General features: G+C 36.8%; 1 protein-coding gene across 3 annotated transcripts in view; it reads left to right on the forward strand.

The window, feature by feature from the left end:
- CSMD3 (CUB and Sushi multiple domains 3) overlaps positions 1-13839 on the forward strand; it is a 1226382-nt gene that overhangs the window by 1023452 nt on the left and 189091 nt on the right. For all 3 annotated transcript variants that reach the window (XM_038390468.2, XM_038390469.2, XM_038390471.2), the window contains 5 exons: positions 1732-1801; positions 2272-2388; positions 6227-6436; positions 8594-8782; positions 12559-12736. In XM_038390468.2, coding sequence (XP_038246396.1) covers positions 1732-1801; positions 2272-2388; positions 6227-6436; positions 8594-8782; positions 12559-12736 — 764 coding nt within the window. The remainder of the gene's footprint in view (positions 1-1731; positions 1802-2271; positions 2389-6226; positions 6437-8593; positions 8783-12558; positions 12737-13839) is intronic.

Consider the following 13839-nt stretch of genomic DNA (forward strand, 5'->3'; position numbering starts at 1 on the left):
TGTACGCTCAGAATGGCAGAGCTTTTGCAACAGGAATGTTTGTTTTCCCTCCTTGCCATTATATTTCTTACTCATCCCTCAGTTCTGCAAACTGCTATTTGGATTTGGGACTTCTGTCCTCATCCTTCCTCATACTCCCCCCTAAGCTGTGTGACCATCTTAATGCTGTGACTTCCCTACCTTTCAAGATTAGCTGATGGGGCCTCTGCCTCTCCTAATGCTTTTCTTGCAGCTTTGACTGTGACCTTCTGGAGGTCTCAGTTTATTCCTCATGTTGCCTAGAAAAGGAAGGCAGCATGAGGATGATTGTAGGAGGCCACCATTAAGGAGCAACCCAACAATTATTTCTGTGTATTTTCACCTTTATTTTATTTCATACAAAAATACTGGAGTGTGAACAGATGAGTCACACTGAAATTAAAAAAAAAAACAAATGTAATAATTAACAGCATAGACCATGCAAACACACACACACAAAATCCCATTGGACTCTTTTGCCATAACATACAATTTGATATTGTCACTTTGGTTTTGTGTCAACCCTGAGCTGATAGCATGCAGTAAGACGGAAATGATTTTTTTCTCTACTAGGAGAGAAGATAAGTGGGCTGCAGACTAATTAATAAATTGCCTTAAATTACTGATTGTGGGCTTTAAAAATACTCAGTTTCTACAGATACTGTAGGCTTTGAACTGCAATACAGCTTTAACAATAAAAGCAGCTCATTTCAATTCAAGGTTGCACAAATAGTTCTAACAAGAAGAAAAGGAGTACTTGTGGCACCTTAGAGACTAACAAATTTATTAGAGCATAAGCTTTCATGAGCTACAGCTCACTAGCTCACGAAAGCTTATGCTCTAATAAATTTGTTAGTCTCTAAGGTGCCACGAATACTCCTTTTCTTTTTGCGAATACAGACTAACACGGCTACTACTCTGAAAGTTCTAACAAGAACATCTTGAAATATACACTCTATAATTTTCCAGCAGAGGCCAGATGCATTATAGTTCTTTTAACTTTCTATTTGATATCCCATCCCAGAAATTCATGATTACATAAGAGATGCTGAGCCACATAGTGGCTGTCTCAGGGTGTGTCTTGGAACCATCTTGATTTGGATTGTCTTGATATACCAAAGGAGCCATTTTAGAACATTTATGGCACATATTTTGTTGTAAAAGAGCACTGCTTCTTAGAGAGAACAGTACTGAAACTCTAATGTTTTAATTTCTGGACACTTAAACCGACTTGTTTTTCTTTCAAGAGTGGCTTAATCCTTTAGAATACATTTTTCTTGACCTAAATATAAATATCTTTGCCAAATCTGCTAAAGCATTAGTATTGGAATATACTAATAATTAAACAATACTGAATTGCTTTAGTTGGGTTTAGATCTTGATTTTTTAAACTTTACAGTATGATTCAGCTCTTCAAAATGTTATGGCTAGTATCACAGAATTCAAGCCTGTATTCTTAGTACCAGCAATAAAATTACAAACCTTGGAACCATTTTGTTAAAGGGGTGGGTAGTTACACAAGTAAGGATTACATGGTCCGGTAAAGTACAAACTACAAAAGTAAGAATAGAGTTAAACGTTTTATAAGCTCTTCCTTTTTATTTATATTGATGTTGTCAATGAATATCACTGCATGTTATTGTTATGACTATAAAGAAGTAGTGTACTGTATTTGGAAAATGCATTAATATATGTCTTGTCTTGTCATTGTAGGGACATTCACATATTACCTGTATGCCTGGACCAGTGAGAAGATGGAATTACCCTATTCCAATATGTTTAGGTATGTTCATTGTATGTAAAATTTTCTTCTTCAGTTTGCCAGACTGAAAATTATGCAAGACCTGGAGATAAAGCATTCTCAGTCAAGGGTGTTTGATTATAGAATACACAGCCGAAGGAGATCAGATCAATCTGTAGTCTATCAGAGTGCACTGCAAAATTGTCCTCTTTGGAAAAGCTTTCCCACAATAGTCAAATATGTGGAAGAAAGGAGGAAATATGTCACAAGTAGAACCTCCTCTACCAGGGAAGGGAGAAGAGCAGAAGACTTATCAAGTTTTCCAGGGACCTCTTTAGGCAGAGTTACTGTATCTTTCAGATACTACACTGGTGGGTTCTATAGGAAACTATAAAAGAAAGAAAGAAAGAAAGAAAGAAAGAAAGAAAGAACATGTGATTAAAATTGAAAAGATTCTAAATAGTATGCCTTGATTGTAACTACCACCTACAAGTATCTCCCTCATTTTGCAGCACAATGTGGTGGTGCTATGTCTGACTTCAGTGGAGTGATTCTTAGCCCTGGGTTTCCTGGAAACTATCCCAGCAGTTTAGATTGCACATGGACAATAAAACTGCCGGTTGGGTTTGGTATGTATCTTTTCAAGAATTACCTTGTCTCTTGTGTTTATGTCTTTAAAATACTTAACAATTTTTAAAAATATTTTATACATTTATATTGTTTCACAGATTTCTGCCAGTGGATTTAAAATACATTTTAAAGATTAGCAGTGTCATACAACTGAGAATCAGGTTAAAAAGGGCTTGTGCATAAAGAAAACAATGGTAAAATTCCCACAACTACTGTTACTTGCTTGTATCTGCTATTAAATATAAAACTAATTTACTTTTTTAAAGTTTACCCCACCCTTATAGTCATTTTATATTTATAGTATGTATGTTATTTCTGCACTTATCTTCAATGTTGCAAAACCCACTCACTGCAACACATATGCCATCTGTGTTGGTGGCCAGCATCTTTAACTTCTAAGAGTGGATCTGAAAAAATTGGTCTTAGATGGATTTCAATTAATTATCTGGTAAATTATACACTTCTGGTCAGAGAAGGGAATTCTCTCCCTTCCCTGCCAGACCGATAAGTAGCAGGGCAGGAATTTTTTTCCCCATCCAAGCACTGGTAAAAGCACAACCTCTGTTCAGTTTAGTCAGTTTATTCATTTAAATAGAAGATTTTGGCAACAGACATTATGGTAGACTTTATCTACTAAATAGACTTTATCAAAATGCCCCATGGAATTCAATAGGGATGAAGCTAACAGCATTCTATGGAAAATAAATATGTCTTTAGAACTTACTGTTAAACACAAAATACATTTACCCATGAAGTGTCATTGGGCCAGAGAGAGACTGCCCTGATGGCCTATCCATTCTTACACTCACTTGGGAGATTGGAGACCCAGCTTCAAGTTCCTTCTCCAATGAATATTTATTTATGCAAAAGATGAGAAAGAATTCCACTCCAGAATAGCCGGGACATTCACATGGGATGCATGAGCAAGGCAGAGTACGAAGTTGAACCAAGGTCTCCTACATTCAAGGTGTCTGCTCTAACCACCTGGCTATTTTGGTTTCTTGCTCCCAACATTTATTTCTGGGTTGTTGTTTTTTTAAACTCCATAAGTGCTCTGTTTTGTCCTAAATGGGAAAATGGGAAAAGTTTTGAAATGTTTTGTGGGACATGAAAACTATTTCCCACCCAGTTCTATATATTCGAGAATATTAAACTCATCATAATTCTTCCTGAACAAAACACATCTTTGGGGCCTGGGCACACGTTATCTTCTGCTACATGATAGATGTATCCAAATAAAATAATTTGAGAACAATTTTTTTCCAGAAAATACCAGAAAACAGTGTCTGTCAGCCACATTGTCTATTGTTGTCCCTTTTCTGTGATTTCATATTAATGAGTTAAGAGCCAGTTCACCTTTAAAAATATACTTGGTATGTTTATACATATGATTTCTAATTAATATGTTTACAGATTACTCACACAGAAACACACACACACAAAAGAACATCATTAAGATTGTAAAGTCAAGCACTCAAAAGTTAGGAAATTCCAGAATTAAGGATGCCACTTGTGCATTATGTGTAGGCATTATGATTCGGTCTTTAAATTACATGTCCACATACAATTTTTTTCTACAGCACCCCTGCCATTCAATAGGATTTAAGCACCTGATTAAGTAGTTTTTGAATAAGGGTACTTTCCTGAGTTGGAATTTTTGGTTACAGGCTTTTTTAACTTTCAGATCATCTTTATCTTCACCACTGTTTGTGTGAGAAAGTACTAAAAACAAAGGGCACTTAATTTACAGTTATTTTCAATTATTGTTAATTAAATGTGAATATCCAATCATGGTTAATTTGCAATTGATTTAAATGAATTTTTCATTTGATATTTTACTATTCTTTCTGAGATTTTTGGCCTGATTATATATATAAAAAATGTTTGTTGTGCCATTGCATGCCTAATTCAGGAGAGGCTAATAAACTTATGGATCAGTTAATGGAGGGTATCCAAAGCAGAAAAATATGAAGACACTAATGAGACAAACAAGCACGACATTGAGTCAAAATGGAAGGATGACAGAATTTCAATGAAAGTGGACAAGTAGGGAAGATGGGAATAGTTTTTAAAAGGTCTGGAAGGAGATGGCAAAAAGTTTGAATTTGATATAGTGGAAGAGAGCACCAGTGGAGTAATTAAAAGAGAGAAGGGCCATTGTGACTTGAGTGACAGGCAACAAAGATGATTTCAGAGCTGCCATTTGCATGGAGTGGAAGGGTGAACATGGAATGTGAGAGTCAAGGAGGCTAGAAGGGAGGAAATGGCACTTATCAAGCAACCATCCATGATTATGAGGCATTTGAAGTTTTAGGTCTGTGAACTGAAATAAATTACCAACTCGAAAAATGTTACAGAACAAGAAAGGGGCAAGATTGGGACACAGGCTGGTTGCATGATGTGAGAGAAAGAGAGTTTATGAGCCTGAATGACTGGATGGAAGGTGGTTTTGCCAACAGAAACAGAGAATGGAGGAAAGGATGTTATTTTAGAGAGGAAAAACAGTGGGTTTAGTTTTAGTCATGTTAACCTAAACTTGGAAGGATGGCAGAACCAAAGAAGGAGAGAACAAATTTATAATAGAAGTCTGTATGTTGTTATGAGATTTTCTCCAAAACAAACAGAGCATAGGTACAGAGGCAGAAGTAATTGTAATGAAATCATGTACTGAACTTGTTCCTATAGAATATAAATGTTGCATGTCTCAGAAAACTATTCACAAAGCTTGCATTGTATCCGGAAAGGAATCTCTAGAGGTTGAAGTGACAAACACTATTTAAATATTAAGATTTAGATAGCTACAAAATTATTAATGATTATTCAATAATTATATTGACATTATATGTCTTAATTGAACATTACATGAAATCATGATGATTGTCTTTGCCACAAAGGGGCTCAATCATCTTTGTAATGAAAGCACTGCATTATCATTGTACAGTGGCATTAAATAACTTCAGACAAAACAAAAATGCTGTTTTATTGTACCTTATTCAAAACAACATAAAAAGGGAAAATGTTTAATGGGTCCAGTATCTTGTATTTTGGTTGAGCAGTTCATCTTTGTGCTGTCCCCTAATAATTGTAACAAATCATCTGGAGGGGACAGATAATCTGCAACTCATCTCATAAACTCTTTTGTTGTTCCTCATTGAATCAAAGATGCAGAAATGTCTCATTATTTATAAGAACATCCTTCAGCACAGTGTGTGGGGAATTAAGTATAAGAACTGCATTTCTAATTCCTAGTGTGAAGTGCAGAAAAATGTATTCCATAATGTTAGAGTACACCCTCTTTTGAAAGACTGAAATAAATTATGTATATGGTATTTATTCATTTGTACATTCTGCCCTCTTTAAAAAAATCAAATCACTCTGAAGTATATTATTTAGAGATCACTTTATCTACCATTGAAATGCATATTTTTCTTGGATGGAACACAACTAAAGTGAAAGGTACAATTGAGGTTATTAGACTGTAATTACCAAAAGTGGAATTTGGCAAAGATATTAGGAATAAAACCCTTAGTTTTGCAAAACGTGCCATGGAATCTTTAATTACCTCAAAGGTCCAGGCTTTGGTTTGTATGTCTTTGGACAGACAGCACTTTCAACAACAGTGTTCTTTCTCTTGCTGGGGCGTTAGATTTAGTAATTACTGTACGAAGAGGAAAGACTGTTTTGTACTGAGTAACCAACATGACATCCTGCAGTATAATTGTAATTGTTTAATACCACTAATACATGAATTTCTAATGTTCATCCGTATATAATTTGCATAACTGATCTTTATTCATTGGATACCAAATGATCTTGTTTGCCCATATTGTTTTTCAGGTTTGCATTTGCAATTCGTAAATTTCTCAACTGAGACAATACATGATTACTTAGAAGTAAGAAGTGGATCTACAGAAACTAGTACTGTTATTGGGAGACTTAGTGGTCCTCAGTTACCATCTTCTCTGTTTAGTACAACTCATGAAACCAGCTTATATTTTCACAGTGACTACTCACAGAACAAACAAGGTTTTCATATTATATACCAAGGTGAGTGATTTGATACACTTATGTGTGAACAAGCTGGTTGTTAAAGGCTATTTTTTCATTGTTAGAAAATAAATATGAAGGCTTATTCTGGAAAAGATTTGTGCATGTTTCAAAAACAAAGTGTTATGCACAATTTAATAAATGTGGCACTGTGGTGGGATGCAGAGGCTACTTAACAATTTAGAGCAAATAATCATTCGGGGGAAAAATGAAGATGAGTACTATATCCATTTAAAGTGCAGTGGGAATGTATAAAGACAAATAATGGCCTGTGTTGGAAGTGGACAGTACATTATAGATCATATTCCTACTCCTTTGCAAATAAGGTATAGGAAATTTAACAGTACAGTGGGCCTTAATACCATTGTCTGCCTATGCCAAAAGAATGACAGGAGAAACTGGGTGTTGTTTAATAGGCCATAACTTTATTCCTAAATATAAGGGGGTACATGGTGGATAAAAGTGCGGGATGCAGGTAATTCTATAAACATTTACATCTACCGGGGGGGGGGTGAGGGGAGTGAGAAAAGAATGTCATTCTGGGACACTGGTTTGATATAGACAAAGAGGGAACAATGCCATGCAGTGAATCACCAGATCCACTTTCTTCAGCAGCTTGTGATTTCTTTGGAAAACTCCTGCACAAATGCTAAGCAGGCCAGCCTGTACAGCTTATGAAGACTGATAAAAACAAAGTTGTTAGTGACATAGCCACATTCCGAAGGAATTGGATCAGCACTCTTGTTCAAAGAATAGCCCTACATATTTTAAAACAATAACCATTTTCATGGTATGGCTTATGTGAGATGCATCACCTAGCCACTCTCCGAGTTGGAAAAGATCCAGACTAAACTGAATACCCCATGTTATAATAGAAACCACCATGCAGTAAAGCTTCTTAGAAAATCTTAGAATGACCAGAATCACACTTCATAACCCAAATCTTGAAGTCTCTTCTAACATGTTCCTAACTCCATGTTTAGGCAAATTCTAGTTGGCTTCTTTGGGAATCTAGATTTAGTGCCATATGAACAAAATAATATGCTGTTTGCCAAGGAGCACTTTGAGATGTATGCACCACAAAAGTGTGATACAATGCTGTATAAGTGTAGATTATTATTATTTATTAATTAATCAGAGCTACATCTATTAAATATATTTTGGAAGAGACACTGCATGTGTGATGAAGGGTCCTGAAAAATTGTTCTTAATGCTTTTAACATTTTAGAGAGATATTGATACTAACCTATGTATATAGGGGTCCAATCAATAGTCTCCAAATTGGGGTCTCCAAATTGTCCAGATTTGGTGGAACACCTCTGTCCTCAACAATTCCACAATACAAGGCAGAGGAAGTCTGGGTATTTCATGACTTCTTGAAAAAGGCCATCTGAAATTGTGAAATAGGTTTATATTCTTTATACTTTCACCAGTAAATCTGTGATGTCAACCACAGTGTTGGGACCTTTTATACTTTTACCTTTACTAGGTAAAAACAGAGTAGAGATGAAGATAAGTAGCCTTAATGTCAGCTGTTCTCTTTCAGCATATGTAATGCATTGGGCAGCAGTTAGTAATCATCGACAGAACCAGGAGTGGCCTGACTTTGCCATAGGTTCATGGGGAGAGGGCATAAGGAGCATATTCTGTCACTTTCTTCTCTTTCTGAACAGGAGCTGGACAAAACTGCAGTTCTTGTGCTTTCCAAAGTGCAAGAATATCTCCCATTAGTGCATCAGTAGGGGCAATACACTCCAAAATATGTAAAGCCATGGTATACTGTTGCTTTTTTGCACATACCAGCAAAAGAGAGAAGTCACTGAACACCTCAAGGCATGTAGCAGTGATTGCTTCCTGTGAGAATGAACGAGCTCCTAATGGTGTTCCATGGTTACTTCCTACCGCCCTGGCCAGGGTATAGCACCACAATTCTCCCCCATGCAGATCAGATGGTCTTTGATTATTACTGTCATAAAGTGACTAAATGACTGCAATGCTTTTTTATTCTTCTTCCTTTGGTGAAATTTGAGAGAAGAGCGAGGAGTTTCCTTTTGTCACCCAAAATGTAAAGCTTCTAATACTAAAGCATTAAAATGCAGATCAGAACTGATATTACATTTTAGGACTATTTTAAATAAATATTATTATTTATTTCAGCTTATCAGTTGCAAAGCTGTCCTGACCCCCGGCCATTCCGTAATGGTTTTGTGATTGGAAACGAATTTACTGTAGGACAAACAATTTCATTTGAGTGTTTTCCTGGGTATACCTTAATTGGAAATTCAGCACTGACTTGTCTACATGGAGTCAGTCGTAATTGGAACCATCCTCTCCCCAGGTGTGAAGGTATGTATTGTGTAAATCTATGCCATCCCATATTCCCCTTCCCTTTACTTCATCAAATCAGACCTCTCTTACTGAAAAGCCTTACTTTACGTATTACTACTGCCACAGACAGCTCCTTAAGTTTTCTCTTTCAGCTCAGTTGGTAGAGTCCTGTGGTAGAGTTCTTTTAGACAGAAAGCAGTCTGAGAGAAGAGCTGGTTGGAATTGGGCTGTTTTGTCAAAACCAAAACATTCATGGAGATTTATCAGTTTCCACAAAACTTTGTTGGAAAGAGTCCATAACTAGGTGGCTAGATTACTGGGATGGGATTTGTAAAACCTAGGGTTAAGACCCTGCTCTGCTTGATTTGGAATGAAAAAATCTGCTCTGAATAAGACTAATCAGGGATTTGAACCTGAGTCAGACACACACATGCTTTTGTTATCTTTCTGCAACAGAAAAAAAAAATTAGAAACCTTAAAAGTTGTTGCAAAACAGAATTTTCCTCCTCTGTTTAGCTCTGTTTGCAAGTTTATTTTGCTGTGCCACTTAAATTGTTTGGAATTTGAGGATGTAGAGATAGAAAGATATCGAGGTTAGTTTTACATCTGGGCTCACATATGAAGTGAGCAGCTGCAAAGGATTTTGATTTGAGTGAGCTTTTCCTGCATTTGAGCCCAGAAGGAAATAGAATGGCTATGCTGCTTACAGAAGGTATTTCTGCATCTATTTCTGTGGTGAAAAAAGTTTCCTGAGGAGACCAGGGAAAAGGACACCAGACCGACTGTGTCAGCTAGGTTTCTGTGATGCAGATCAGGTTGGGTGATTAGTTGGCAATAAGATAATGGGGGCGAAAAAACTTATTGACCACAAATTGTGTTGTTGAAGTCCTGGTGTTTGTCTGTTTTGGTCCCATGTGAGCTAGCTATTTGCCGGCGGATGTAGCGTTTAGTGATCTTCTTTATAGGCAGAATCTGGCATTTCCTGTAATCATTAGGAAGGGGCGCAGTTGGATGGTCAACCTAATTGGCAATGGTTATGATCTAATGTACTAGATAATGAGGGAATGGCAAGATGGCTCAACTTGCAGAGGAATTGCATCTGTTCATTTTTTGTGCAAGCATCTGAAGTAATATCTTTATTAAGTAAATGTGTTAATATTTTGCTATGTCTTGATTGCTTTTTTAAAGATAATTAGGTATCTTCTACCTGCATTTGTTGTTATTTAAGATTGAAGTTCTCCAAAGCATGAAAATCATGTTGGTATTTTTTGTTTTATTTTTCTTGTATGCTTAACTGGAGAGGAGAATACTTTTTTAAAATTTTTAACAATATTTAATCTAATATATTTGTTTTAACATACTATAAATGTATGTGTAAGGGGGCTTATTCCTTCACCCACTTACTTCCCCGTCCTTCTCACATGAACAGAGAGCAACAATACCCGAAGTCCAAAGGTACAAACAATTCAATGTTTATTGGGGTGAACTTCCAGCAAGCATGATTCCAGTTTCCTTCCTTAGTGTCCCCCTTCCTAGCTCTGACATCACAGAGGTTTACCTGTGTTCCTGTTCCCATTTCCCCCTTTAGCTAAACATGTTTCCAGTTTCCCCATCCCCATTCCCTGTTCCCATTTCCCACCCACACACCCACCCACTTCCTGATTGACTGCAGACTATATAGTAAAACTTTAATTCTGCTTAGGTATACCTTAACCAATCATTTTACTGAAATTTAACTAACCAATCCTAACATATTTTAACATGATTATTTAACCAATTATATCCCACCACCTTAATTAGTTTACACCCAGCAAAATTAATTACACAGCAGACAGAAACAATCACACAACCAAACAGAGATTATACAGACAAACAATAGCAAAGTGGGAACTATAATGACAAAACAATACAGAAGTGAGGATTTCATATCCCAGCTTTTGATAAGTGAGTTCTTGCCAGACAGGATGCTGTCAAACTAAGTTTCCTTTTACATTTTCTAGGCACTTCTCTTTCTCTGGAGGTGATAGGCATTATCAGGACAGGATTGTATTCCTAACAGCCCAATAGCACCTTATTTCAATGTGACTAGTTTGGAATGTGAGGATGTGACCGTTCGCTTCCCAGCTTATGGCTGCTTCTGCTGCTTAGCCAAAGGCCTTAGCCTAAGCACGGGGCCTCAGACTGTCTCAGTAAGAGAAGGCTTTTACACCGGCAGACAGTGATTTTCATTCTTTCTTTTATACCTCTATAACTGGCCAAGTGATAAGAATACACCTAAATTCTTAGAGTATAGGCTTTTACAGACAGGCCTGAATATCTATATCCTAACAGTATCACTTATCAAATAATGCCTGCCTCCTTGAGTCAAACGACCTGAATCAGATCTCAATATACAGGTTTTTTTTAATCATTTTTGCTTCCATGCCAAAAGAGGAGAAAAAAATAATTCACTGTCATTTCTTTGATATTCTGATTTTCTAAGATATTTGATTCTGATAGAGTCCTAATAAATTCCAGTTGTTGGTCTTCATTCTAGCATAGTTAAGAAATTGTCCCAAATCCTTTGCTTGCTTCTGTGGACACATTAAATGTAAAAGCAGCAGAAATGCAATGTGTGGCTCGCTTGGCTGTGGAGAACATAAACATAGATCTCCGTATAGCCCTGCATTCCAAGTAGAATGCTGAAAGTCTCCATATGGCACCACTAAGGATGATGTGGGCATATACAGGGCATAGCAATTAAACTCATACACATAGCTATCACCTTAAGACAATAGTGTTACACTCCTCCATAACCTGTCACAGCTGGTCACATTGAGTTTGAAGGCCCTTAAGCATGTTTTGGGGCTACTGATTCTTTGCCTCAGTCCTAGTATTCTTCAGGAAATTTACTCTGAATAAAGCATATTTATGTGGGCTTTTCTCTGTTTCCCAGGGTTTGATCTGATTGTTACTTGTTACTTCTGTGGATTTTATGCCCTAATACCTCGATGTTGTCTATAGAGAAATAGGAAAAATTAGAGAGAAAAAGTATGAGGAGAAAATCATGAGTTCAGCAGTCTGCCTTAGACATTATTATGTAATGCATATATATAACTAAACACTTTAGAGCTATTAGTGCACTGGATAAAGGGTTGAGGGGGCACACTTCTTCAGGAAACTGTAGGAAGAATTCTTGCTTATTTAGCCAGAACCACTCTTTGGAAATGCAAAATTGCTTTCCTTCTTGTTCTGCATTGCATACTTTCTACTCTCCCTCCACACTCACACCAAGCCAGTTCCATCTATCCATCATCACGCCCAATGCATTTTGTGTAGCTACACCCTGAGGACACTATGCGGGAGCAATTCGTGCACTCCCTATGTAACTGTCCCTGGCCTCTACCCAGGGCCACAAAGAAGAAAGTCATTGCACTGTTTTCCTCATCTTGTGCATCCACACGTGGTCAGGTAGAATTTAGCCTATTATCTAAAAATGGATTTGGGAACCAGTCTTCAAGCCTTCTCTTAGTCAGAACTACCATGTTCTTTTTATTTATTTTTTTTCTGGGAGATTCAACTTAGTAAGGACTTCAAGACTGGGCCTCTTGCTGTTTGTAAAAGCTCAATAGCTTTTTTGTTTCCCATATACAGCTGACATACTTTAGTTTTCCATAACACAGTTCAACTATGCACATGCTCAATGTATTCACAAATAAGGATTTCACACCATCTAGAAAGAATGCAAAAGTTATTGAGTGCTCCTGCAGTGAAAATAAATGTGCTTGTTGTTTTTTTGTGTGTTTGTTTTTAAGCTCTCTGTGGAGGAAATATAACTGCAATGAATGGCACCATATATTCTCCTGGATACCCTGATGAGTACCCAAACTTTCAGGACTGCTTTTGGCTTGTCCGAGTACCACCTGGTAATGGAATCTACATCAATTTTACTGTTCTTCAAACAGAGCCAATATATGATTTTATAACTGTATGGTAAGTAGGCACAATTATTAATTTATTCTACTATATGTGAGAGTGTAACAAGTCAGAGATTAAAAGTAATATTTTGGTTATGTGTCATAGATTTCTGCTTAATGTCTGATTCTATTTACTGACAGTGATGGATTTGAAAGACTAGATTAATGATAAAATGGGCATATTATATTTTCTTTCATGAAGTACCTAAATAGGGATAAAATAAACTTAATGAATGAAGGCAATCCTGTTCCCAGTGAAGTCAATGTCAAAACTTCTACTGGTATCAGTGGTATAGGATCAGTTGTTTGATATTTTAATTGTTTGGAGAGTTTAGTCAAGTTATAAAGCAGTACATGTAAAGAGGACTCTCACTGAATATTGTCTTCACCCATTAGAGCACAAGGTGAATGAGGTAATATCTTTTATTGGATCAACTTCTGCTGATGTGAGAGACAAGCTTTCAAACTTAAACAGAGTGTCACAGGTAAATAAAAGATGGAACAGATTGTTAAGCATAAGAAGTTAACATGTGTGTCCGGGAACCATTCAAGGTGAAGTGACCAATTAACACCTCTCCAGTCACAGGGGAGGAAGAAGAAGAAAAAAGCTGGGGATGGGCAAGTTAGTGCATTATAGGTAGATGTAATAAACCACCAATCCAGTGTCTCTATTCAGTCCATGATTTTTACTGTCTAGCAAAGTTATGAATTTAACCTCTCAGGCTCATCTATGGAAATTGTTGTGCAGATTTCCTTTGAGAAAGAGGACTGGTAGATCAGATATAGAGCTATCACTTTTTGAAAAGTGTTCACCCGCAAGTGAAATAATGGTTTTGTTTGTATGAGTTCATTTGAGAGCATAGTGATTGTGATAGTGATTTTCCAAATAGTTATTACTGGAGCATTTAATGATGTGTGGTTGGGAATGTTGATCATCATAGCAGTAGAGATATGTCTGCAGGTTTTGCATCTATTATGGCAGGGGTTGGTGCTGCATATTGTTGGTATGCCCTGGTCTATGGGGAGCTTGCTTCTGACGATGAGCTGGCAAGGTTGAGGGATTCTTTGAATACCAAAATAGCGGATTCAGGAAAGATTCCTTTGAGTATGGGTTACAAG

Source organism: Dermochelys coriacea, chromosome 2 (assembly GCF_009764565.3).
Source record: "Dermochelys coriacea isolate rDerCor1 chromosome 2, rDerCor1.pri.v4, whole genome shotgun sequence".
Taxonomy (NCBI): domain Eukaryota; kingdom Metazoa; phylum Chordata; order Testudines; family Dermochelyidae; genus Dermochelys; species Dermochelys coriacea.